Source organism: Leptopilina heterotoma, unplaced genomic scaffold, assembly GCF_015476425.1.
Source record: "Leptopilina heterotoma isolate Lh14 unplaced genomic scaffold, ASM1547642v1 Lhet_23, whole genome shotgun sequence".
Lineage (NCBI taxonomy): Eukaryota > Metazoa > Arthropoda > Insecta > Hymenoptera > Figitidae > Leptopilina > Leptopilina heterotoma.
Window position 1 is genome coordinate 236,766 of NW_025110948.1, and position 24,455 is coordinate 261,220.

The following is a 24,455-nucleotide window of genomic DNA, read 5'->3' on the forward strand; positions in this document are numbered from 1 at the left end:
CGCTGCCAATTTTTAGGTTAGGGCGCGAAACACAAAGGAATTGTTTATATAAACAAAAGACAAGAAATTTAATTTCTAGAGCAAATAAATTTTGTAAAAGAAGATAAAATTCAAAAAATTAGATTATAAAATTTAATTTAATCATTAAAATCCCTTTGTTTGTTTGTTTCTGCCTTTGGAGGATTTGAATTTAAATTTTGTGCAAAAAAAAAATAATTTTAAAGAAAGGAAATGTGAACTCACCATTAGAATATGTTTTCTTTGATCTAGATGATGAGATAATTTAAGATGACATTCCTTCAATGATTGCGTAGACAAATGTTTCCTAGGTGAAGATAACTTTATAGATAATCTGTCAAGTTGTTAGACTGGTTTTGCGATTGCCGTGCAACAAAATCTTTGACGCTATAGAGCTTTTTAAACCTTATACAAATAATCCCATAATCATTCGTATAATTTCTCACAATCATAATATTGTCAACAATATTATTGTTTATAATCGTGTTTCAATAAAGATAATAATAAAATCAAGTGCCTTTTACAAGGTCCCACGAGTTTATAATTTACGATGCCGGTTATGTGGTGAATCAAAAATTAAACCATAACCTCAAAACAAATTTTTGCGGACAGATCCTATCGTCTTTTTTTCTCCATTGCTCATTACACCATATACCATTTTATTATCCTATAGTTACAATTTTTGATTTGTGCTTTAAAATCAGTTTTGAAATAATAAATAGACGGTAAAAAAATAAGATTGTTAATAATGCAGTGGCAAAAATTCTTTGAAGCTGTTAATAATAAATTGAGAAATTCTCGTATGCCTTATGATATCAAGGCAAAGAAAAAATGCGAAAACGAAGTCATGTTATGCCTTTTGGCAGATCCGGATGTAAGGTAGGAGATTTTTTTTCTAATATACAATTCGTTTAGATTGTTTTTATTTTCTTTTTCCAAAAAAATATGTCTATTCCTTTGTTCTGTATATATTTGCATTGTGTCATTGTCTTTTTTCACGATCATGAAAATTTTTATTATAAAATCGTGAGAAAAGACTGGAAAATAGAAAGAAAAGAATGGGAGGGGGATTTAATGGCGAAATTTATTCGCGGAGATTAAAAAAAATAGATCGTTTGTTAGAAATTAAAAAAGAAAAAAAAGTCGGGTATTGAAGAATTTCTTTGAATCAAAATGGGAGTCAAAGCTTGTGTTCAATTTCTTTCTCTCCCTCGTCACAAACAAAGAAAACCTTTCATTTTGTTTCTTTTTGATTTTTACAGCTTAATAGTTTATAAATTGGAATTGTGATTTAATTTCAATGTGTGAAAACATGGAAACCTAGTTTTCATAAACAGGCATAAACTATGTAATCCTGTTCGTCTGCGACATTCTTATTTGCTTTTTTATTTTCATGTTTCTTTCTCTATTATTTTTCTCTTGTCATTTTCAACGTGAGTGTGGTAAATTATTTCATGCGCAAATTATATTAAAATTCCGTTAAGTAGGAAAATTAAGAAAAAATTTCCTTTTTTATCGAAGAAAATGGGAACAATTTATTATTTTACAAAATTATTTCTGCGTGGGAAAAATTTATTTATTGTTTATTGTTCTATTTTAAATTATAATTAATATTAAATTAAATATTTCTCTCATTGATTTTTAATTTCTTGTACTTTTTAATTATACAATTTATTCTATATTTGTTTTCATGTCACGTGTTTTTATTTCAATGTCAAAGTAACTTGTTTTTTTTTCTAAATTGAAAATAAGAATTTAGTTATTAATAATTTTGCATATTTCATTCATATAATGGTGGTAAATTTGCATTTATTAGAAATACTGCTCTTGTTTAATAGAATGTTTATTTAAATTGCGGTTTATTATATTCTCGTTAATTATAATTATTAATTGAAAAAACGAAGTATAATAACACTTCCTTTTTTTAATTTCGTTTTCTGTGTTTTTAATTTGTTTATCGTAATTTTAATTCAATAATTTAAGAACTACCTTTTCTTTTCTTTTTTTAAAAAGGAAAATTAATTTTTTTAAATATATTACATAAATAATAATTTTAATTAATTTAAATAATAATTTTGAAAAATCAATTTTTCAAAAACTAGAATTCCAGAAATTTTCCGTTTAAAAAATATTAAATTCTTCTATAAAAGAACAAACAATTGTTTTATATAAAAGACGAACTTTTTTTTACAAACAAACAAAAATTATTATAGTTGAAAATTATTATAGTTTTAATTTGAAATAATTTTTGTTGAATTGTTCTGTACAATATTCTGTTTGTTACAAAATACATTTTTATTTAATTGTATTTTTATTCAGTTTTAATTTAATTTTAATGTAATGCAATTTAATTTTTTATTTATTTTTATTCAATTTTAATTTTATTTTCATTTAGTTTTAATTTAATTATTATTTATTTTTATTCAATTTTAATTTTATTTTCATTTAGTTTTAATTTAATTTTTATTTGATTTTAATTTAATTTTTATTCAGTTTTAATTTAATTTTTATTCAATTTTTATTTAATTTTTATTCAATTTTAATTTTTATTTTTATTTAATTTTTTTTTTTAAATTTATTTTGAATTTAATTTGAATGTAATTTAATGTAATTTTAATTCGATAATTTTTAAAGGAAAATATTTTTCATTTTTTTGAAAAGAATTGTAATTTCTTGTCTGCAGGAGGCTCATGTCTTTATGGCTAAATGAACAGCACAAAACTAAGGAGGGAAAATCTTTAGAGAAAACAAAACAACTACGTGAACTTGGAAATAAAGAATTCCAAGCTAAAAATTATTCAGCGAGTATTCATCTTTATACAAAAAGTTTACAATATGCTCCAATGGGAAGTGAGGATTTGGCACTTGCTGTTGCCAATAGATCAGCATCACTCTTCTATCTTGAAAAATTTGAAGTATAAACAATAAATTTTACATTTTTACTTTTCTTTTTCAATAAATTAATTAACAACAATTACAGGAAGGGAAATAACAATAATTTACATTTTTTATTAATTTATTGTTGTATCAATTTTTTGGGGTTTTTTTTGTTTAAATATTGTTTATTTTATTGAATTTTTTGTATATTTTTTGATAATCTAATTGTTAATTAGTATAATGTTAAAAAAATAATATTTTTTATAAATAAATTAATTTAAATTTTAATTTATAAATAAATCATAATATTTTTTCTTCCAGGATTGTATCAAGGATATAGATTTGGCAGTAATGTGGGAATATCCGGAAAATTTGCGCTACAAATTGCACTTGCGAGCTGCCCAGTGCTTTTGGAAATTGAGAAAAAGAAAATCAATGGAAGAATCTTTAATGAGAGTTCAGGATATTGTTAATAATTGCGAGGAGATTCCTGAAATTAAAAAAAGTATAAATTTATATACTATATTCCATATTTTATACATTCGATAAATAATTTTTGAGAAAAATTCATACATTTTTTTAAAGAACAAAATAATTAGAGTAAAAATTCAAAATTGTAAATAATTAAGATTTTACTAAAATTGTCGTTTTTTCTTTTAATATTTCAGCAAGTATCAAGCAACAAGTCGCGAGTTTAATGGCAACAGCGTCAAGCATGGAATGCGATGATGAAAATGAGGCTTCCGACTCGATGTCGGGCAATAAACCGGAGCCAGCTTTTGGAGTTAATGCAAATTTCCCCTATGCATCTGCGGCTCTAGAGAAAAAATGTGCACCCGACAAGGGACGTTATGTTGTTGCTAATCGTGATATACCCAAGGGACAAATTCTCTTTGTTGAAAAGCCGTTTGCTTTCGTTTTGCTCGATCACGAACAATCGTCATCACTTTGCGCTCATTGCTGCCGACCACAGGGCGATGTTCCATTTCCGTAAGTTAATTTTTTCATCCCAAAATTATTTAAAAATTATTTTATTACCTTTATTATTACTTAGTTAGTATTTATAATTATTTCTATTAAAATTTTAATTTTTCTTCAAACTTTAATTACAAAAATAATATCACAAACTTTATCCCGAAATGAATTTTCTAAAAATTAATATTTTAGGGAATTTTATCAAAAGTAAACTCGAAAAATATTCAATTTATAGAATTCATAAAAAAATTATCAATTTTGTTGTCCAACGTAATAGACTTAAAAAAAAAGAAAATATTAAATTTAATTTTAAATTCTTTCTATTTCTAACAATAAATAATTGAACAAAATGCAATTTTAATTTAATTCATCGAAAAAATTTGAAAGAGATTTCACATCCTATTAAATAGTGAAAAATAAAATAAAATTTTTAAAGCAACCCTGGAGGAATAATACAAAAATTAATAATTACTTGTTTATTTTTGAATTTAGATGTAAAATGTGCGTGGAGGCGATGTACTGTGATGTGAAGTGTCAGGATGACGCATGGTCAACTTATCATCAATGGGAATGTCCAGGAAGTCGTATGGGAGTTTGGCAGCAAATTGGAATCGCGCACTTGGCAATGAAATTGCTTCTAAATTGCGCAACAACTCAAGACGTTGATAAGTTTAATCAAGTTCAATGCTTAGTTACAAACATCGATAAATTAATGCCAGAAGATCTGATCGTTTATGGAATTGTAAGATTTTCACAACTATTTTATCCTTTTTGAATTCTTATTTATTTTCTTATTCTTCTGGATAAATTTCCATATTTTAACTTAGCTAATTGTTTTTATTACTCTAAACTCTCGAATTGAAAAGGTTTTTTTTATTATTTTAGGAAAGTAACTTAATTATAATTAATAATAATTAATTAAATAACTTAATTGCAAATTTTTATTCTGAAACTGTTTTGTTTTAAATAATGTTAATTTTTCTTTTTAGACGGCAACAATGTTGACATTGTATCTATACAAGTACACGGATTTTTTCAAAGTCGTCGACATCAATGAGAGCTTCGTTCGTAAATTCGCCGACAGCAGTTTGAGTTTCGAGTGCGATCTCACGATTGAAGATGGCAAAAGGCTTTATATAAGTTCATTACTTTTGAGGCACATGCTGCAATTGATATGCAATGGACATGCAATCACAAGACTGAATTTAACTGCGTCCGATAAGGACAAGGTGTCAACCGAGCATCAAGATCGTGTGGCAACTGGAATTTATCTCTCAGCGAGCATGATGAATCACGCCTGTGATCCTAATATTATTAACAGGTGAACAAAATTTTTACTATATAATAAAAAAACAGGCTTCGCACTCATATACTAAAACCTACTATTTAACTACAATTTAACTACAATTCTTCACAATAAATCAATTACATTCGCTAATAATAACATTTTTCATGGAAATTGAATTTTTAAAAAAAAACTTGGATAAAATTCTAAGCAAGAATTCAATTATTTCCATAAATAATAAAACTCATCGAAGAATTTCAATTATTTTTAATATTGTTATCAATTAGTTAATCAAAAAATTCAATTCTTTTCAAAAATAAAGTTTTCCACAAGAATTCAATTATTTAAAATAAAATTTTCATAATATTTATTAATTATTATATTTAGAAAAAAATTAATTATTTAAAACAATGTTTATAAAATTTTTATGAAGAAATTAATTATTTTCAAAAATAACAAATTTTTTTACAGAAATTCAATTCTTTTTAAACATTTTAATAAAATTTTTCGCAATAATACAATTATTTTCATAAATAATAAAATGTATCGCAGGATTTCAATTATTTTTAAAAAAATTTTACAGGAATTGCTCAAAAAATGTAATTATTTTTAAAAATTGAATTTTAATTCCTCGAAAAAATCAATTATTTAAAAAAATATTTTTTTAAAATTCTTCGGAAAAATTCAATTAATTACAAAAATAATAGAATTTTTCACAGGAATTCAATTATTTTGGAAAATTTTAATAAAATTATTCCCGAAAATTCAATTATTTTGAGGCATTTTAATAAAATTCTTAGCAGGATTTCAATTATTTTTAATGCAATTTTACAGGAATTGCTCAAAAAAATGTAATTATTCTTAAAGTTGAATTTCAATTCCTCGAAAAATCAATTATTTAAAGGAATGTTTTTTTACAATTCTTTCGAAAAATTCAATTATTAACAAAAATATTAAAATTTTCCGCAGGAATTCAATTATTTTTAAATATTTTAATAAAATAGTTCGAAAGCAATCAATTATTTTAAATACAATTGAAACTAATTTTTTTTTCCCAAGAATTCAATTATTTACATAAATAATTCTTGGAAAGAATTCAATTATGTCAATAAATAAAAAAATTATTCCCGAAAATTGAATTATTTTGAGGCATTTTAATAAAATACTTGGAAAAATTCGATTATTTTCATAAGTAACAATATATTCATCACAAGAATTCAATTATTTTTAAAAGTAACAAATTTTTTCTTGTAAATTAAATTATTTTAAAAAATTCTAATAAAATCGTTCGCAAGAATTCAATTATTTTCTTAAATAATAAAATGCTTTTTAGGAATTCAATTATTTTCAAAAAAAATTTAATAAAATACCGCACAATCGTTCAATTATTCCCAAAAATTTGAATAGAATTCTTTTTAAAATTTAATTATTTTTAGAAATTGTCCTCAATTCAATGATTTTCAATATCTACTATTTTCATAAAATTTCCAAAAAGAATTTAAAGAAAAGAAGAATTAATTTTTATTTAAAGAATTTTTTTATAAAAATCTTCGTAAGAATTCAATTCTTTTCATGAATAATAAAAATTTCTTAGGAATTCAATTATTTAAATTAGAATTTGCATAAAATTAGTCGAAAGAAATCAATTATTTAAAATTTTTTATAAAATTCTTCGCAAGAATTAAATTTTTTTTATAAATATTTAAATTCTTTTATGAATAATAAAATTTCGTTGTAGGAATTCAATTTATAAGCAGGATAGGAAAGAAGTAAATATTTTTTGTGAAAATTAGGAAAAAGTCAGGAAAATAAAATATAGAATGGAATTTTTGTCAATTTTCTGAAGTGTCTAAAATGAGTTTTTTTTGTCGTCAAGTTTAATTTTTCGACAGCTACTTTTTTAGTGCAAAGTCTGAAAAAACACAAAATAAATAAAAAATAAAACACAAAAAAATAAAAAATTACATGTAATTATTGAAATAAACGAAAATTTGAATTGCCTTCTTTGTTTTTCTTTCGCTAATTATTTAAATTGATTTTTCAGCTTCTGGGATCAACATCTGATTGTGAAGGCAACAAAGGACATTGGAGTTGGAGAGGAAGTTCTAAATTGTTACGGTTAGTGTGTTTTTCTTTTATTTAAAAATAAAGTAATTTATTTGCGTATTTTAGTATTAAATATCAATGGATGATTGTTTTAATTTTCAGGACCACATTTTCGTCGAATGTCCAAAGACGACAGACAGGAAACTTTAAAGAATCAATATTGTTTCATTTGCAAATGTGAGGCGTGTAATAATCCAGAGTTACGCTACTTTTTGGTGCGTAATGAAAAGGAAAATTCTTAAAAAAAGCACTATTTTCTTTTTTTTCTACTTTAATTATTCACTTTTTGTTCATTTCTGTCAAAATGTAATTTTACCAAACAATTTATTTGGGTTTTTTTATTTTGTTTCTTAAAAGTAAAAAAAGTATGTATTAAAATATAAAAATTTATATTTACTTATAGAAATTTATATATTTACATATGATATAGAAATTTATATTCACATATAGAAATTTATATTTACTTTTAAAAAATATATATCATAGTTGAAATTAATTTTATTATTTATTTATTTGGCTATCATTTTATTTCATTTCTTAGAATCAAAAAAACCTTTTATCCATAAACTGTTTATCTATTTATCCAGTAAGCTTAAAGAATTATATGCGTTTATTATTTTCATAAAAAAGTTCTTTATGAAAATAAATGAAAATTCTAAATGTTTCTTGCTTTGTGAAATTTAGGAGAGATTCAGCGCATTAAAGTGTCCTGAGTGTACTGGAGCTTTGCACAATCTTCACAGTTATTCATTGCATTGCCTTGATTGTGGAGCAACTCCAATTGTTACTTATGGAGCTGATTTAAAGGAGGCTCAGGATCTTTACGACGCCGCGCAGGGTTGCATCGATCATGAGAAAATTGACGAGGCCCTCTATAAATTGAAACAGTGTTTATGCATCCGGCGTAACGTTCTCTATAAACATCATGAAGATATTGCCGTGACACTTGATTTAATCGGAAAAGTCTACGCAATTATGGGTCAGTTTTTCCCCTCTTTTTTTTCTTATTCGCTAATAGAACAGAGAATTGAAATTTCTCGCAAAAACTATATCATCGACAGAGCATAGAAAAAATTAGGAAGAATTTTTTTGTAATTCATTTAATTATTTTTCGAGTATTTAGTGTAAATATATCAGGGTTGCCACGCAATCTGGAAACCTGGAAATGTCAGGGAATTTTATAAACCTTGAAAGAACCTGAAAAAGTCAGGGAATTTTTATCGAAATCCTGGAAAATTGTTATTTTCTAAAGTTTATCCATGAAATCTAATTTTACATAAATATTTCAAAATTAATTAAATTCTCAAAAAAATTGCGTTTACAATTTTCATAAGTTACAGATGAATTTCAAAAGATTTTAATTTGAAATTTTGTAAAATTTTAATTTCGAATGAATTTAACTAGAAATCGTCTTAAAGAACGTAAATTTTTGAGAATATTTAATTATTCCAATTCTTCTGAAATTAGTTAAATTTTTTAATATATATTTTTAATTGATTATTAAAAATAATGGATTTATAGAAGAATTTTAATTAAAAACACTAAAAGAAATTGAGTTTTGAAGCAATTACAAATGATTGCATAAATTCAATTATTTTCTAAATTAGTAAAATTCTTCTTAGAAATTCAATTATTTACAACAATTTTAATAAAATTCATGGCATAATTCCAATTATTTTCAAAAACTTTTCTTCAATTCAATGATTTTTAATAAATCTACTACTTTCATAAAATTTTTCAAAAGAATTCAATTATTTAAAAAAAATTTTTAAATTCTTCGCAAACATTTCATTATTTTCATAGATAATAAAACTCATCTCAAACTTTCAATTATTTTTAATACAATTTCAATAAAATTCCTCGAAAAATGAAATTATTCCTCAAAATTTTATTAAAATTTATCAAAGAAATTCAATTATTTAAAAAGAGTTTTTTAAAAAATTCGTCTCAAGAATTTAATTATTTTCAAAAGTAATATAATTCTTTGCAGAAATTTAATTGTGTTCAACAATTTACAAAAATTCTCGTTAAAATTTCAATAATCTTTATAAATTTTTCTCCGAAATTCAAATATTTTCGAAAACTTTAACAAAATTCTTAGCAAAATTTCAATTATTTTCAAAAATTCTTATAAAAAAAAGGGTTTTAAAAACTTTTTTCTCTTTGGAGAAATTCAATTATTTTTAATCAAATTTCCGAAAAATAAACTTATTCTTAAAAATTTGTATTAAAATTTGTCAAGAGAATTCAATTATTTAAAAATTTGTTGATAAAAGTCTTAATAAAAATTCAATTTTAAGAAACATTTAATGATTCAATAAATTATTTATTTTTGTATTTAAATAATTGAATTCTAGTAGAATTAAAAAAAAATTGATTTAAAAATGAATCTCAGTTAAAATTTTAGATTATTATTGAATATTGAAAGCAATATAGCTTAAATTTTTAGAAATAATTAAATTTTAAAAATGTTGCAAATTAAAATAAAATTAGAAAAATAAAATTCTTAAATTAAAATTAAATTTGAACTTTTCATACTTTTAATTAACAATTCTGTTGAATTTATTTTTTAAAAAAGTTTAACTGAATTTTTCTTTAATTCTTGAAGTTTTTATTTTCTAATATATATATTTAATTGAAGAATAATCAAAATTACGTAAAAATTAATATTGAAAATAATTGAATATTTACGAAGAATTTTATTATTTTTGAAAATAATTGACTTCTTGAGGAGAATTTTATCAATTTTCAAAATAATTGAATTCTTTCGAAGAATTTTGTCAATTTTAAAAATAATTGAATTATTTCGAAGAATTTTATTCACATTTTTTCGAGAATAATTGAATTCCTGCGAATAATTTTATTATCTATAAAAATAATTAAATTCTCTTGACAAGATTTTTAAGGAAATTTAGAATTAATTTTTCTCAAAAAGTTTAATGAAATTTTTTTTTATTATTTGAAGTTTTTAATTTCTGATTTATTTAATTGAAGAATGTCATAATAATCCAAATTTTAGGTAAAATTGAATTGTAAACAAATGGATTTAAAAAATCTTAAAGAAGAACTTTTTCAAAAATTATTTTAAAAAAATGGTTTTAAAAAAGAATTTTAGTTTAAAATTCTAGAAATGAAGAATTTGAATTGAAATGAAAATAATTTTGAAGAAATTACAGTAATAATATTTTTATAATAGTAAAATAATGATAAAGTTTTAATTATTGTATGTAATTGAATTTCAAATTTTTGACAATTTCAATTTTTGTAAATAAATAATAATGATTGAATATTCATTTAAAAATGAAGTTATTGATGCTTTTGAGTAATTTTACAATTAAAGAAATTCGTATATAAATGGAATAGAACAGGAAAAAGTCGTATTGTCTGGAAATCAGGGAGTTTGGTAAAATTAAGAATAAAATTAGAAATTAAATTAAAATTTGGAAAAGTCAGGGAATTTGAAATGAGGAAAAGCGTGGCAACCCTGTTATATTCTTTGAGAATAAGAAAAAGAATTCTTGTTGCGTTAATAATAGAAATCGTCTTAAGAGAGAAGTTTTGGGGAATATTTTGAATTGTCTCTTTATTTTTTCGGAAAAAGGAGAATTCTGAAAATACTTAGACAAAAGTTTTTGGTAATTATTTCAGGTCGATGGCTGGATTCCATATCGTATCTGGAACACAGTATAGCAGCAGTTGAAGAGAGATTTGGCCCCGACAGCGTAGAACTTGCCAACGAGTTGAACAAAATTACGGACATCTGTATTCAGTACTTACGCGAAGAGACGAACACAAGCACCAAACAATACAAGTAAGTTTCCTGGGTTTACAACAGATAGCGATTCTATTCTAATTTACGTCCCGAAGGGAATGGCAATTTGGCGCTCGACTTTCTCTCTCTCTCGCTCTCTCTCTCAAATTCACACATACACCCTTCGCAAATTCACCTATTCATTCAACTTCCTATGTCAATGCGCGACGCTTTTACTGAGTTTCTGTAAATAATTTTGCGAAATCTCTCTATTCAAACTCGTGTGATTTGAGTTTCAGAAATTTCAATAGGTCAATCCTCGTGTAAGATAACGAGAATTTCAGACATGAATTGTTAGACTATATATAAATTTTGTGACAATTGTGCTCGCATTTTGCCATCAATTGATGAACAACATTCTCATTGTGTTTGGGATTTTTATTGCTATAAATGAGAAGTTTATTTTTTAAAATTGGAAATATTTTCCAAAATTTTGATTTTTTAAAAAAACGTTTAAATTATTTGTAAAGAGTACAGAGTAGGTAAAAATTGTGGATAAAACTAATAGGGTTGCCTCAGGTCAAGGAAGTCAGGAAAAAGTCAGAGATTTTTAGTAAAAGTACTGGAAAAAATTGAATTTTTAAAATTCAGAAGAACTTGGTTGTTGTTTGCTTTTTTGTTTCTGAACTTTTTTTTTTAATAATTTTTCTTTTTAAATATTTTCAAATTTAAAATTAATGTACCTATTGAAAATCATTGAATTCTTGCAAAGAATTTTATCAAAAAATTTTAAGAGAATAATTAAATTCCTGCAAAGAAATTTTTTTATTTATGAAATAAATAGTAAAAGTCAGTTTAGTTGGTACAACAATTTTCCAACATTGTAAAATTTCCATGTTATCAGTAGTATAAATACATTTGCGTCAGACGAAGTTTTCCTGAATTTTTAGTATTTTTTTCAGTACTAAAAAGATTGTTAGAATTTTTACAATAACTCAGTAGTAAAAGTAAATTTCAGCCAGACAGACTAATTAAAATATAAGTTTAATTTTGGTTTAAGTAAAAAAAATCAGTTTAATTCTGGAAAAAATTTCGAAATTAGTAAAATTTTCTGATGTCAGTAGAACAAATAGATTTGAGTCAGACAAAATTTTCGTGCATCATTAGTATTTTTCTTTTAGTACTAAAAAAACTGTTTAAATCAGACGTAATAGAAAATTTTTGACAAATTGGCTTTTTTTTTGCAAAACTCAGTAGTAATAGTCAATTTTAGTCAGACAAAGTAATTAAAATTTTATTTTAACTTTGGAATCAGTAGTAAAAATTAGTTTGATCAGGGCAACAATTTTCCGAAATTATAAATTTTTCTCTTATCAGTAGTATAAGTAAGTTTGAGTCAGACAAAGTATTCCTGAATCTTTAGTATTTTTCTCTCAGTAGTAAAAAAAAATTTTAATCAAACAGAGTTGGCAATTTTTGACAAATTTTCAGTATTTTTAGAAAAATAAGTAGTAGAGGTCAATTTTAGTCAGACAAATTGACAGCAGTGAAAATCAGTTTTAATTCGGACAACAATTTTGCGAATTGATGAAATTTGTTGTTGTCTGTAGGATAAATACGATTGAGTTGGACAAAATTTTTTTGAGACGTTAGAATTTTTCTAAATATTTAAAAATTTAGAAAAAAAAAAATTAAATCAGATATAATTAGAAATTTTTTGACAAATTATCAGTATTTTATACAAAACTCAGTAGTAAAAATCAATTTTAGTCAGACAGACGGAATTGACAATTTTTGACAAATTTTTAGTACTTTTAGAAAATTAAGTAGTAGAGGTCAATTTTAGTCAGACAAATTAACAGCAGTGTAAATTAGTTTTAATTCGGACAACAATTTTTCGAAATTATAAAATTTTCTGTTGTCAGCAGTATAAAGTAAAGATAAAGAAAAAATCAGTATAAGTAATATCAGTATAAGTAAGTTTTAGTCAGACAAAGTTTTCCTGGATCTTTAGTATTCCTCTTTTAATTGTAAAAAAAAGAAAATTAAAATCAGACAGAATTGACAATTTTTGACAGATTTTCAGTATTTTTAAAAAAATTCAGTAGTAAAAATCAATTTTAGTCAGACAGACTAATTAAAATTTTATTTTATTTTAGTAAAATTTTCCGTTTTCAGTAGAACAAAATAATTTGAGTCAGACAAATGTTTCCTGAATCATTAGTTTTTTCTTTTAATACTTAAAAAATGTTTAAATCAGACATAATTGGAAATTTTTTAACTAAATTATAATTAAATTATAACTAAATATAACTAAATTATTAGTATTTCTACAAAACTCAGTAGTAAAAATCAATTTTAGTCAGACAGACTAATTAAAATCTAAGTTTATTATTGGTTTCAGTAAAAAAAATCTGTTCAATTCTGGAAAAAATTTCGAAATTAGTAAAACTTTCTAATGTCAGTAGAACAAATACATTTGAGTCAGACAAAATTTTCCTGCATCATTATAGTATTTTTTTGCAAGCAGTAAAAAAAATGTTTTTATCAGACATAATTAAAAATATTTGATAAATTGTCAGTATTTTTTCAAAACTCAGTAGTAACAGTCAATTTTAGTCAGGCAGAGTAATTAAATTTTATTTTAATTTTGGAATCAGCAGTAAAAATCAGTTTGATCAAGGCAAAAATTTTCCGAAATTGTAAATTTATTTGTTTTGTCAGTAGTATAAGTCAGTTTGAGTCAGACACAATTTTCCTGAATCTTTACTATTTTTCTTTCAGTTGTAAAAAAAAAAAAATTTTAATCAGACAGAATTGGCAATTTTTTACAGATTTTCAGTATTTTTAGAAAAATTCAGTAGTAGAGGTCAATTTTAGTCAGACAAACTATCAGCAGTGAAAATCAGTTTTAATTCAGACAACAATTCTGCAAATTGATCAAATTTTTGTTGTCAGTAGGACAAATACGTTTGCGTCAGACGAAGTTTTCCTGAAACCTTAGTATTTTTCTATCAGTACTAAAAAAATTGTTAGAATTTTAAAAAAATTCGGTAGTAAAATTCAATTTTTGTCAGACAGACTAATTAAAATCTAAGTTTAATATTAGTTTAAGTTAAAAAAAAGTTTAATTCTAGAAGAAATTCCGAAATTAGAAATATTTTCTGATGTTAATTTTGGAAAAAATTTCGAAATTAGTAAAATTTTCTGATGTCAGTAGAACAAAAAAAGATTTAAGTCAGAAAAAATTTGCCTCAATAATTAGTATTTTTCTTTCAGTACTAAAAAAATGTTTAAATCAGACATAATAGGATTTTAGTCGATTTTAGTAAGACAGAGTAATTAAAATTTTAATTTGTTTTTGGAATCAGTAGTAAAAATCAGGCTGATACGCGCAAAAATTTTCTCAAAATTATAAAATTTTCTGTTGTCAGTAGTATAAGTAAGTTTGAGTCAGACAAAGTTTTCCTGAATCTTTAGTATTTTTCTCTCGGTAGTAAATTAAAAATCAGACACAATGACAATTTTTGACAGATTTTCAGTATTTTTAGAAAAATAAGTAGTAGAGGTCAATTTTAGTCAGACAAATTAACAGCAGTGTAAATCAGTTTTAATTCGGACAACAATTTGGCGAATTGATCAAATTTTTTGTTGTCAGTAGTACAAATAGGTACGTTTGAGTAGAACAAAATTTTTTTGAATCATTAGAATTTTTATAAATATTTAAAAAAATGTAAAAAAAATAAATCAGAAATAATTGGAAATTTTTTGGGTAATTATCAGTATTTCTACAAAACTCAGTAGTAAAAATCAATCTTAGTCAGACAGACTAATTAAAATTTTATTTTAGTAAAATTTTCTGTTGTCAGTAGAACAAAAAGATTTGAGTCAGCCAAATTTCCCTGAATCATTAGTATTTTTCTTTCAGTAGTAAAAAACTGTTTAAATCAGACATAATAGGAAATTTTTGACAAATTGGCAGTATTTTTGCAAAACTTAGTAGAAATAGTCAATTTTAGTCAGACAGAGTAATTAAAATTTTATTTTGTCTTTGTAATCAGTAGTAAAAATTAGTTTAATTAGAGAAACAATTTTCCGAAATTATAAATTTTTCTCTTATCAGTAGTAGAAGTAAGTTTGAGTCAAACAAAGTTTTCCTGAATCTTTAAGTATTTTTCTCTCAGTAGTAAAACGAAAAGATTTAAATCAGACAGAATTGACAATTTTTGACAGATTTTCTGTATTTTTAAAAAAATAAGTAGTAGAGATCAATTTTGGTCAGACGAATTAAAAGCAGTGAAAATCAGTTTTAATTCGGCCAACAATTCTGTAAATTGATCAGTAGTAAAAATCTATTTTAGTCAGACGGACTAATTAAAATATTATTTTAATTTTTGAAATAAAAGTAGTAAAAGTATTTCAGTATTTTTAGAAAAATAAGTAGTAGAGGTCAATTTTAGTCAGAGAAATTAACAGCAGTGTAAATCAGGTTTAATTCGGACAACAATTTTGCGAATTGATGAAATTTGTTGTTGTCAGTAGGACAAATACGATTGAGTTGGATAAAATTTTTTTTGGACGTTAGAATTTTTCTAAATATTTAAAAATTTGAAAAAAAAATTAAATCAGACATAATTGGAAATTTTTTGCCAAATTATTAGTATTTTTTTTGCAAAACTCAGTAGAAAAAATCAATTTTAGTCAGACAGACAGAATTGACAATTTTTGACAAATTTTTAGTACTTTTAGATAATTAAGTAGTAGAGGTCAATTTAAGTCAGACAAATTAACAGCAGTGAAAATCAGTTTTAATTTGGATAACTATTTTGCGAATTGATAAAATTTTTCTTGTCAGTAGTAGTACAAAATACGTTTGAGTCGGACAACATTTTTTTAAAACGTTAGAATTTTTCTAAATCTTTGAAAAAAATGTAAAATAAGATTAAATCAAACATAATTGAATTTTTTTGGCAAATTATCGGTATTTTTACAAAATTCAGTAGTAAAAATTAATTTTAGTCAAACAGAATAATTAAAATTTTATTTTAACTTTGGAATCAGTAGTAAAAATAAGTTTGATCAGGGCAACAATTTTCCGAAATTATAAAATTTTCTGTTGTCAGTAGTATAAGTTAGTTTGAGTCAGACAAAGTTTTCCGGAATCTGTAGTATTCTTCTGTCATTTGTAGAAAAAAATTTTAATCAGACAGAATTGACAATTTTGGACAGACTTTCAGTATTTTTAGAAAAAGTCAGTAGTAAAAATCAATTTGAGTCAGACAGACTAAATAAAATTTTATTTAATTTTAATTTTAATTTTAATTTTTTTTTTTTAGTAGAAGAAAAAGATTTGAGTCAGACAAAATTTTCCTGAATCTTGAGTTTTTCCGTTCAATGCTTAAAAAATGTTTAAGTCAGACATAATTGGAAATTTTTGACAAATTTTCAGTATTTCTACAAAATTCAGTAGTAAAAATAAATTTTAGTCAGACAGACTAATTAAGATATTATTTTAATTTTTGAAATAAGTAGTAAAAGTCAGTTTTGTTAATACAACAATTCTTCTACATTGTAAAATTCACTGTTATCAGTAGTATAAATACATTTGAGTCAGACAAAATTTTCCTGAATCATTAGTATTTTTTTGCAAGCAGTAAAAAAAATGTTTAAATCAGACATAATTATAAATTTTTGATAAATAGTCAGTATTTTTGCAAAATTCAGTAGTAACAGTCAATTTTAGTCAGACAGACTAATTAAAATTTTATTTTAACTTTGGAATATATATACGTAGTAAAAGTCACTCAAATTGAGAAAAAAATTTTTTAATTTAGTAAAATTGTCTGTTGTCAGTAGAACAAAAAGATTTGAGTCAGACACATTGTTCCTAAATCAGTAGTATTTTTCTGTCAGCTGTGTAAAAATGATTAAATCAGACTCAGTAGTAGAGGTCGATTTTAGTCAGGCAAACTAAATAAAAATTTGTATTACTTTTAGTATCAGTAGAAAAATCAGTTATATTGGAGCAACTATTTCTCTAATTGGTAGAATTGTCAGTTGACAGTAGTATAAATACGTTTGAGACAGACAAAGTTGAGTTTGAGTTTTCCGAATTCTTAATATTTTTCTAGTAGATAATCTTTCACGTCAGACAGAATTGACAATTTTTTACAAATTGTCTGTACTTTTAGAAATCTCAGTAGTAACAGTCAATTTTATTCAGACAGAGTAATTAAAATTTTATTGCAATTTTGGCATCAGTAGCAAACGTATTTTTCTTTCAATACTAAAAAAATGTTTAAATCAGACATAATTGGAAATTTTTGACAAATTGTGAGTATTGTTGCAATACTCAGTAGTAAGAGTCAATTTTAGTCAGACAGAGTAATTAAAATTTTATTTTAATTTTGGAATCAGTAGTAAAAATCAGTTTTATCAGGGCAACAGTTTTACAAAATTTTTAAATTTCCTATTGTCAGTAGTATAAGTAAGTTTAGTCAGACACAGTTTTCCTGAATCATTAATATTTTATTTTCAGTATTAAAAAAAAAGATTTAAATCAGACAGAATTGACAATTTTTGACAAATTTCCAGAATTTTTATAAAAATAAGTAGTAGAGGTCAATTTTAGTCAGACAAACTATCAGCAGTGAAAATTAGTTTTAATTCGGACAACAATTTTGCGAGTTGATCAAATTTTTGTTGTCAGTAGTACAAATACGTTTGAGTTGGACAACATTTTTTTGAAACGTTAGAATTTTTCTAATTATTTACAAAAATGTTGAAAAAAATTAAATTAGACATAATTGGAAATTTTTTGACAAATTATCAGTATTTTTACAAAATTCAGTAGTACAAATCAATTTTAGTCAGACAGTCTTATTAAAATCTAAGTTTAATTTGGTTTAAGTAAAAAAAATCAGTTTAATTCTGGAAAAAATTTGAAATTAGTAAAATTTTTTGATGTCAGTAGAACAAAAAGGTTTGAGACAGACAAAATTTTCCTGAATCATTAGTATTTTACTTTTAGCACTAAAAAAATGTTAAAAGCAGACATAGTAGGAAATTTTTGACAAATTGTCAGTATTTTTGCAATAGTAGCAATTGTCATTGTTAGTCAGACAAAGTAATTAAAATTTTATTTCAATTTTGGAGTCAGTGGTATAAATCAGTTTGATCAAGGCAACAATTTCCCCAAAATTATTAAATTTTCTGTTGTCAGTAGTATAAGTAAGTTTGAGTCAGACACAATTTTCCTGAATCTTTAGTATTTTTCTCTCAGTAGTAAAAAAAGATTTAAATCAGACAGAATTGACAATTTTTGACAAATTTTCAGTATTTTTAGAAAAATAAGTAGTAGAGGTCAATTTTAGTCAGACAAACTATCAGCAGTGAAAATTAGTTTTAATTTGGACAACAATTTTGCGAGTTGATCAAATTTTTGTTGTCAGTAGAACAAATACGTTCGAGTCAGACAAATTTTTTTTGAAATGTTAGAATTTTTATAAATATTTAAAAATAATGTAAAAAAAATTAAATCAGACATAATGGGAAATTTTTTGACAAATTATTTATTAAAATTGTCTGTTGTCAGTAGAACAAAAAGATTTGAGTCAGACACATTTTTCCTGAATCAGTAGTATTTTTCTGTCAGCTGTAAGAATAATGTTTAAATCAGACTTAGTAGTAGTATTCAGTAGTAGAGATCAATTTTAGTTAGGCAAACTAATTACAAATTTATGTTACTTTTAGTATTAGTAGTAAAAATCATTAATTTTTATTATCAGTAATAAAAATTTAATTATTTTATTTCTAAAATCTATTAAATTAATTAATTAATTAATTTATGTTACTTTTAGTATAAGTAGTAAAAATCATTAATTCTTATTATCCAGTAATAAAAATTTAATTATTTTATTTTATTTTTTTTTAATTTTATTTTTCTTAATATTTTTCTTTTAGTAGTAGAAAATCTTTTACTTCGGACAGAATTGACAATTTGTGACAGACTTTCAGTATTTTTAGAAATCTCAGTAGGAACAGTCAATTCTAGTCAGACAGAATAATTAAAATTTTATTTCAATTTTGGCATCAGTAGTAAAAACTAGTTTTAGTCAGACTTAAAATTATTTTAAATTTTAGTCCTAGTAGTTTAAGCCAATATGAGTCAGACATGTTTTGTTCAATTTTTATATTTTCGTGTCAATAGTAGTAAAATTTTTATAACTTGGTACCAGTAGTAGAAATCAAGTTCTAGTCAGACAGACGTATGTCCGTTACAATTTGTAGCATTACTAATTGTTATAAATTAATGTGGCAGTAGTATAAATCTTTTTAGTCAGACGATTGAAATTACTTTTTTATATCAGTAGTTTAAGTCAATATTAGTCAGACAGCTCAAAATATCGACTAATTATATATAAAATCCAATAACTCAAGTGAATCTTAACCGATTTTGCTGAATTTGATGAGAAAAAAAACCGGGAAAAATTAGGACAAAGTCGGAAAATAACCGGGAATTTTGTTGAACGAAAATAGTAGACACCCTGAAGGAATAACTAAAACAGTAATTTGAAATAACCATTTTATGAAGTAAATATCAACCTTTCAATGTTGAAAGTTGTCGCACAGTCTCGATATATACCGATACTGTACTATTATAGCTATTGCTAACGTAGTTGCTAATATAGATTCATTGGCAAGGGAACGACAAAAGGTCTTCCTGTTCAACAAAGATCGTGCCCGACTCGCTCAGGAAAAGCGGGACAATGAACGCATCAAGGGTGTCCATCCGTAAAGAGGTTTAAAGCAGACTCTCGTTCAAAGATAACAAAAGAGATGAAATGGGATATCAACTGGAAGGACACGCTGTCCGATTCCCTAAGACACAAGTTGAAAATATATATCTGAGATCCCTTTGTCATTATCGAGGAGGAAACACATTTTAGAATGTTTATTCCTTTTGAATCGCAATTGAAACAGTTTTTTTCGATAGTAAAGAGATCAAATAAAAAAAAAGAGAATAAATTGAATTCGGAAGTTTAAAACAATTAGGTCTAAGTTTCGAATGAAAGTAATTTAGAAAAGAAAATTTTATTACCACCAACTGCAACTTGGTTCTTGTTAAGATTCTACTTCATTGAAGAGTCTTACATTTAGATCGTCAAAGGTAAAGTGTAAAACAACAAATGATAAATATTTATTAAAGGTGGAGTGTCAAGGAGCAATTGTGATAAATGTTAAATGGAGCGAAATTTCTGTTTTGTTTTCATTTCAATAGTATTTTTTCAGTACCATTTTCCAATTCATAATTAATGGCTCATTACTGACTTAACGGACGATTTTTACTTAAAAAATCTTAAAAATTATAATCAAATTCTTTAAAACAATTCAATTATTTTCAAAAAATATTTGAAATTCAATTATTTTCAATATCTAGTATTTTCATAAAATTTCACAAAAGAATTCAATTATTTAAAAAATAAATTGATAAAATCCATCCAAAATTCAATAATTTTCATAAATAATAAAATTTTCACAGAAATTCAATTAATTTAGAATATTCTAAATAAGATTTTTTTTTAAAATTTCGAAAAAATCAATTATTTAACAATATTTTTATACATTTTTTTACAATAATTCAATTACTTTCACTAATAATAACATTTTTCATGGAAATTCAATTTTTTAAATAAATTTTTGATTTAATTCTAAGCAAGAATTCAATTATTTCTATAAATAATAAAACTTATCGAAAAATTTCAATTATTTTAAATACTATTTTAAATTAATTAATCGAAAAATTCAATTATTTTCACAAATAAAGTTTTCCACTATAGATTTCAATTATTTAAAATAAAATTTTCATAATATTTATTATATTTCGAAAAAATCAATTATTTAAAAACAATGTTTATAAAATTCTTATGAAGAATTCAATTATTTTCAAAAATAACAAAATTTTTCACGGAAATTCAATTCTTTTTAAACATTATAATAAAATTTTACGCAATAATTTAATTATTTTCATAATTAATAAAATTCATGGCAGGATTTCAATTATTTTTAATATACAATTTTACAGGAATTGCTCAAAAAAATGTAATTATTCGTAAAAATTGAATTTCAATTCCTCGAAAAAATCAATTATTTAAAGGAATGTTTTTTTACAATTCTTTCCAAGAATTCAATTATTAACAAAAATATTAAAATTTTTCGCAGGAATTCAATTATTTTCAAATATTTTAATAAAATTGTTCAAAAGAAATCAATTATTTTAAATACAATTTTAATTAAATTTTTTTGAAATAATTCAATTATTCTTTTAGACTTTAATAAAATTCTTTGAAAGAATTCAATTATTTATATAAATAATTCTTCGAAAACATTCAATTACGTCGATAAATAACAAAATTATTCCCGAAAAATCAATTATTTAATTAAATTCAATTATACTCATCAAAAAAATTCAGTTATTTTTAAATGTAATGAATTTTTTCTTGGAAATTCAATTATTAAAAAAAATTTTAATAAAATTGTTCGCGAGAATTTAATTATTTTCGTAAATAATAAAATGCTTTTTAAGAATTCAATTATTTTCCAAAAAATTAGAAATCTTCATAGAAACTCAATTATTTTCAAATATTTTAATGAAATTGTCCTTTTTTAGAAAATTAGGAATTCAATTATTTTTTGAAAATTTTAATAATATTCTTAGCAACTATTCAATTATTTTCATAAATAATAAAATTTATCGCAGGATTTCAATTATTTTTTAATACAATTTTACAGAAATTGCTTGGGAAATGTAATTATTCTCAAAAATTGAATTTTAATTCCTCGAAAAAATCAATTATTTAAAAAAAATTTTTTCTAAATTCTTTGTAAAAATTCAATTAATTACAAAAAAAATAGAAGTTTTCACAGGAATTCAATTATTTTTAAATATTTTAATAAAATTATTCCTGAAAATTCAATTATTTTGAGGCATTTTAATAAAATTCTTTGAAAAATTCAATTAATTTCATAAATAATAAAATGCTTTTTAGGAATTCAATTATTTCAAAAAAAAAAATTAATAAAATCCACACAGACATTCAATTATTCTCAAAAATTTTAATAAAATTCTTTGTAAAATTTAGTTATTTTTAAAAACTTTTCGCAATTCAATGATTTTCAATATCTACTACCATCATAAAATTTCCAAATAGAATTTATTTATTTAAAAAAATTTTTGTAAAAATATTCGTAAGAATTTAATTTTTTTCATGAATAATAAAAATTTCTCAGGAATTCAATTATTTAAATTAGAATTTGCATAAAATTGGTCGAAAGAAATCAATTATTAAAAAAATTTTATTAAATTCTTCGTAAGAATTAAATTATTTTTATAAACATTAAAAGTCTTTTATGAATAATAAGATTTCGTTGCAGGAATTTTTATTAGCAGGATAAGAAAGAAAGAAATATTTTTTATGAAAATTAGTGAAAAAGTCAGGAAAATAAAATATAGAATGCAATTTTTCACAGTTTTGTGAAGATTCCAAAAAGGGATTTTTTTGGTCGTCAAGTTTAGTTTTTCAAAAGTTACTTTAGAATAAAATAGAATTTATTTCTTGATGCTACAAATAATGTTTTACATCTCGACAGTTACTTTTTTTCTACTTTTTTTTAGTTTTAAAGATACTTTTTTAAAATTAATTATCGAGTCCAAAGTCTGTTATCTTACTATGGTTGTTAATTAACAATAATATAATGATAATAATGAACTCGATGGTTTATTAATTTACATTAATTATTTTAATTTTATTGACTATTAATTGAGATTATACTATTATTAATTACTAGTTCATATTATTAAAAATACATCACGATGAAGTGACAAGTGAAATGTTTTTAAAAATACATTTATAATTAGGACATGATGCCGCTGTTGTAATTACAGAAAATGAAGTTAATGAAAGAGTTTTAGAAGTTGATGAAATTCGACAATTTATTGAAAATCGATATGTTAGTCCATTTGAAGCTTGTGATAGACCACTACTGAATAAATACTATACTTTGACCTGAATTTGTTTCTAATTTTATATTTTTTATCGCATTACTGAAACTTTATGCTGTTTGATTATACAAATTAAAATTCAACATAAATACCATTTTTGTAAATAACAGTACAGTAAATTGTAAATAATAGTACACGCGTGTTTGGTCTCCTTTACTGAATAGATTAATTTCTAATTTTAATAAATTACATTAATTTCAGAAATACTCTAAAGAAGACACGCAGATTTCTTGATCGTGCAGAGCAAATAATGAACTTAAATTACGGCCCGTGGAATGATAGTTGCCGTGAAATAATGGAGAAAAAGGAAAAGCTCTCAGTATTGCTGAAGGATTTCAACGTCTGATTTATTCGAATCTAACATGGTACGAATGGTGAGCACTTTGACAGTAAAGAAAAAGAGGGTCCCGCGAGTTTAATCAATTTAATAAAAAATAAATATGTGACGGGAGCACTCTTTGTTTTTATAAGAATCATATATGTCCGTTAAATAGGTCGTCACTTTCGAACAGAAGGTTAGACAGAGTTACTCTTATATTAAATAGTAAAACGTTTCAGAATTCGTCTGATTTGTTAGTAACTATCTCTTTCGATTGCTCGCTTTTCTCTCCTCTATCAAAATTTAATTATTCAGTGCGCTGAATCAAAAAAAAAAAAATTATGTTTAGCTCTATTTTTTTTCTTCAATGCATCATCATGGGCCTAAGTTTCAATTCGCAAAGCGAATAATAATTTTATGTTTTTCTTTTGTGATTTTGTTTATTTATAAGGAAAATTTTACTTTCTTTATTTTGCATCGCATGTTCGAAAGTGTGTGTTTAAGATATTTTAGAAAATAAAAGGGAGATTGGATTCCCGTGATAATAAATGAAGAGTAAAATAAAAGTACTGATCTTTTGAGATATTTTACACATCTGGAATTTAATAAAGATTGTGTATAGAGTTACAAGGCTGTCGAAAAATATTAATATTAAAAATGTAGTATTTACACTTTTATCTATATAAAAAAAAAAAAAAATAATTTGTACATTTTGGCAGAAACACATGCCTAAGGCTATTTAATTATTATCAACGATGCATCAAATTACACATTTTCATCGACTATAACTTATTTATATCAGATTTCTGTATTTCATGCATATTTTACACCTTGTATTTAAGATGGAGTAATGGCGTTATTAAAATAAATTATTGTATCACGCAAAACAAACTCGTATTTGTAATAAATCTTGGGTGAAATAAGTAAGTGGAAACATTGCGCATCTCTCTCTCTCTCTCTCTCTCTCTCTTTTTCGAAGCAATAGAAAGAAAAATATACGTTCCTCGAAATTCCACGGTATACACTTTATTTGAAAACGTTTTTCTTTTCGTTTCGTTTATTT

At 23.7% G+C, this 24,455-nt stretch overlaps 1 protein-coding gene across 1 annotated transcript; it reads left to right on the plus strand.

The window, feature by feature from the left end:
• Positions 1-365: 365 nt before the first annotated feature.
• On the plus strand, positions 366-24,326 carry LOC122502459 (SET and MYND domain-containing protein 4-like). The gene is made up of 11 exons (XM_043612523.1): positions 366-897; positions 2,702-2,933; positions 3,217-3,400; positions 3,564-3,885; positions 4,363-4,612; positions 4,860-5,191; positions 7,200-7,273; positions 7,364-7,476; positions 7,946-8,240; positions 10,910-11,072; positions 23,275-24,326. The coding sequence occupies exons 1-11, from the start codon at positions 767-769 to the stop codon at positions 23,417-23,419; spliced, it is 2,241 nt and encodes a 746-aa protein (XP_043468458.1). The 5' UTR covers positions 366-766; the 3' UTR covers positions 23,420-24,326.
• Positions 24,327-24,455: the final 129 nt, after the last annotated feature.

Excerpts from the sequence above, each read along its gene's own strand:
- LOC122502459 (XM_043612523.1), top strand. The coding sequence starts at position 767 with ATGCAGTGGCAAAAATTCTTTGAAGCTGTTAATAATAAATTGAGAAAT. Across the intron at positions 7,477-7,945 it reads CAGAGTTACGCTACTTTTTG|GAGAGATTCAGCGCATTAAA; the intron begins GTGCGTAATGAA and ends TGTGAAATTTAG. Across the intron at positions 11,073-23,274 it reads ACAAGCACCAAACAATACAA|AAATACTCTAAAGAAGACAC; the intron begins GTAAGTTTCCTG and ends CATTAATTTCAG.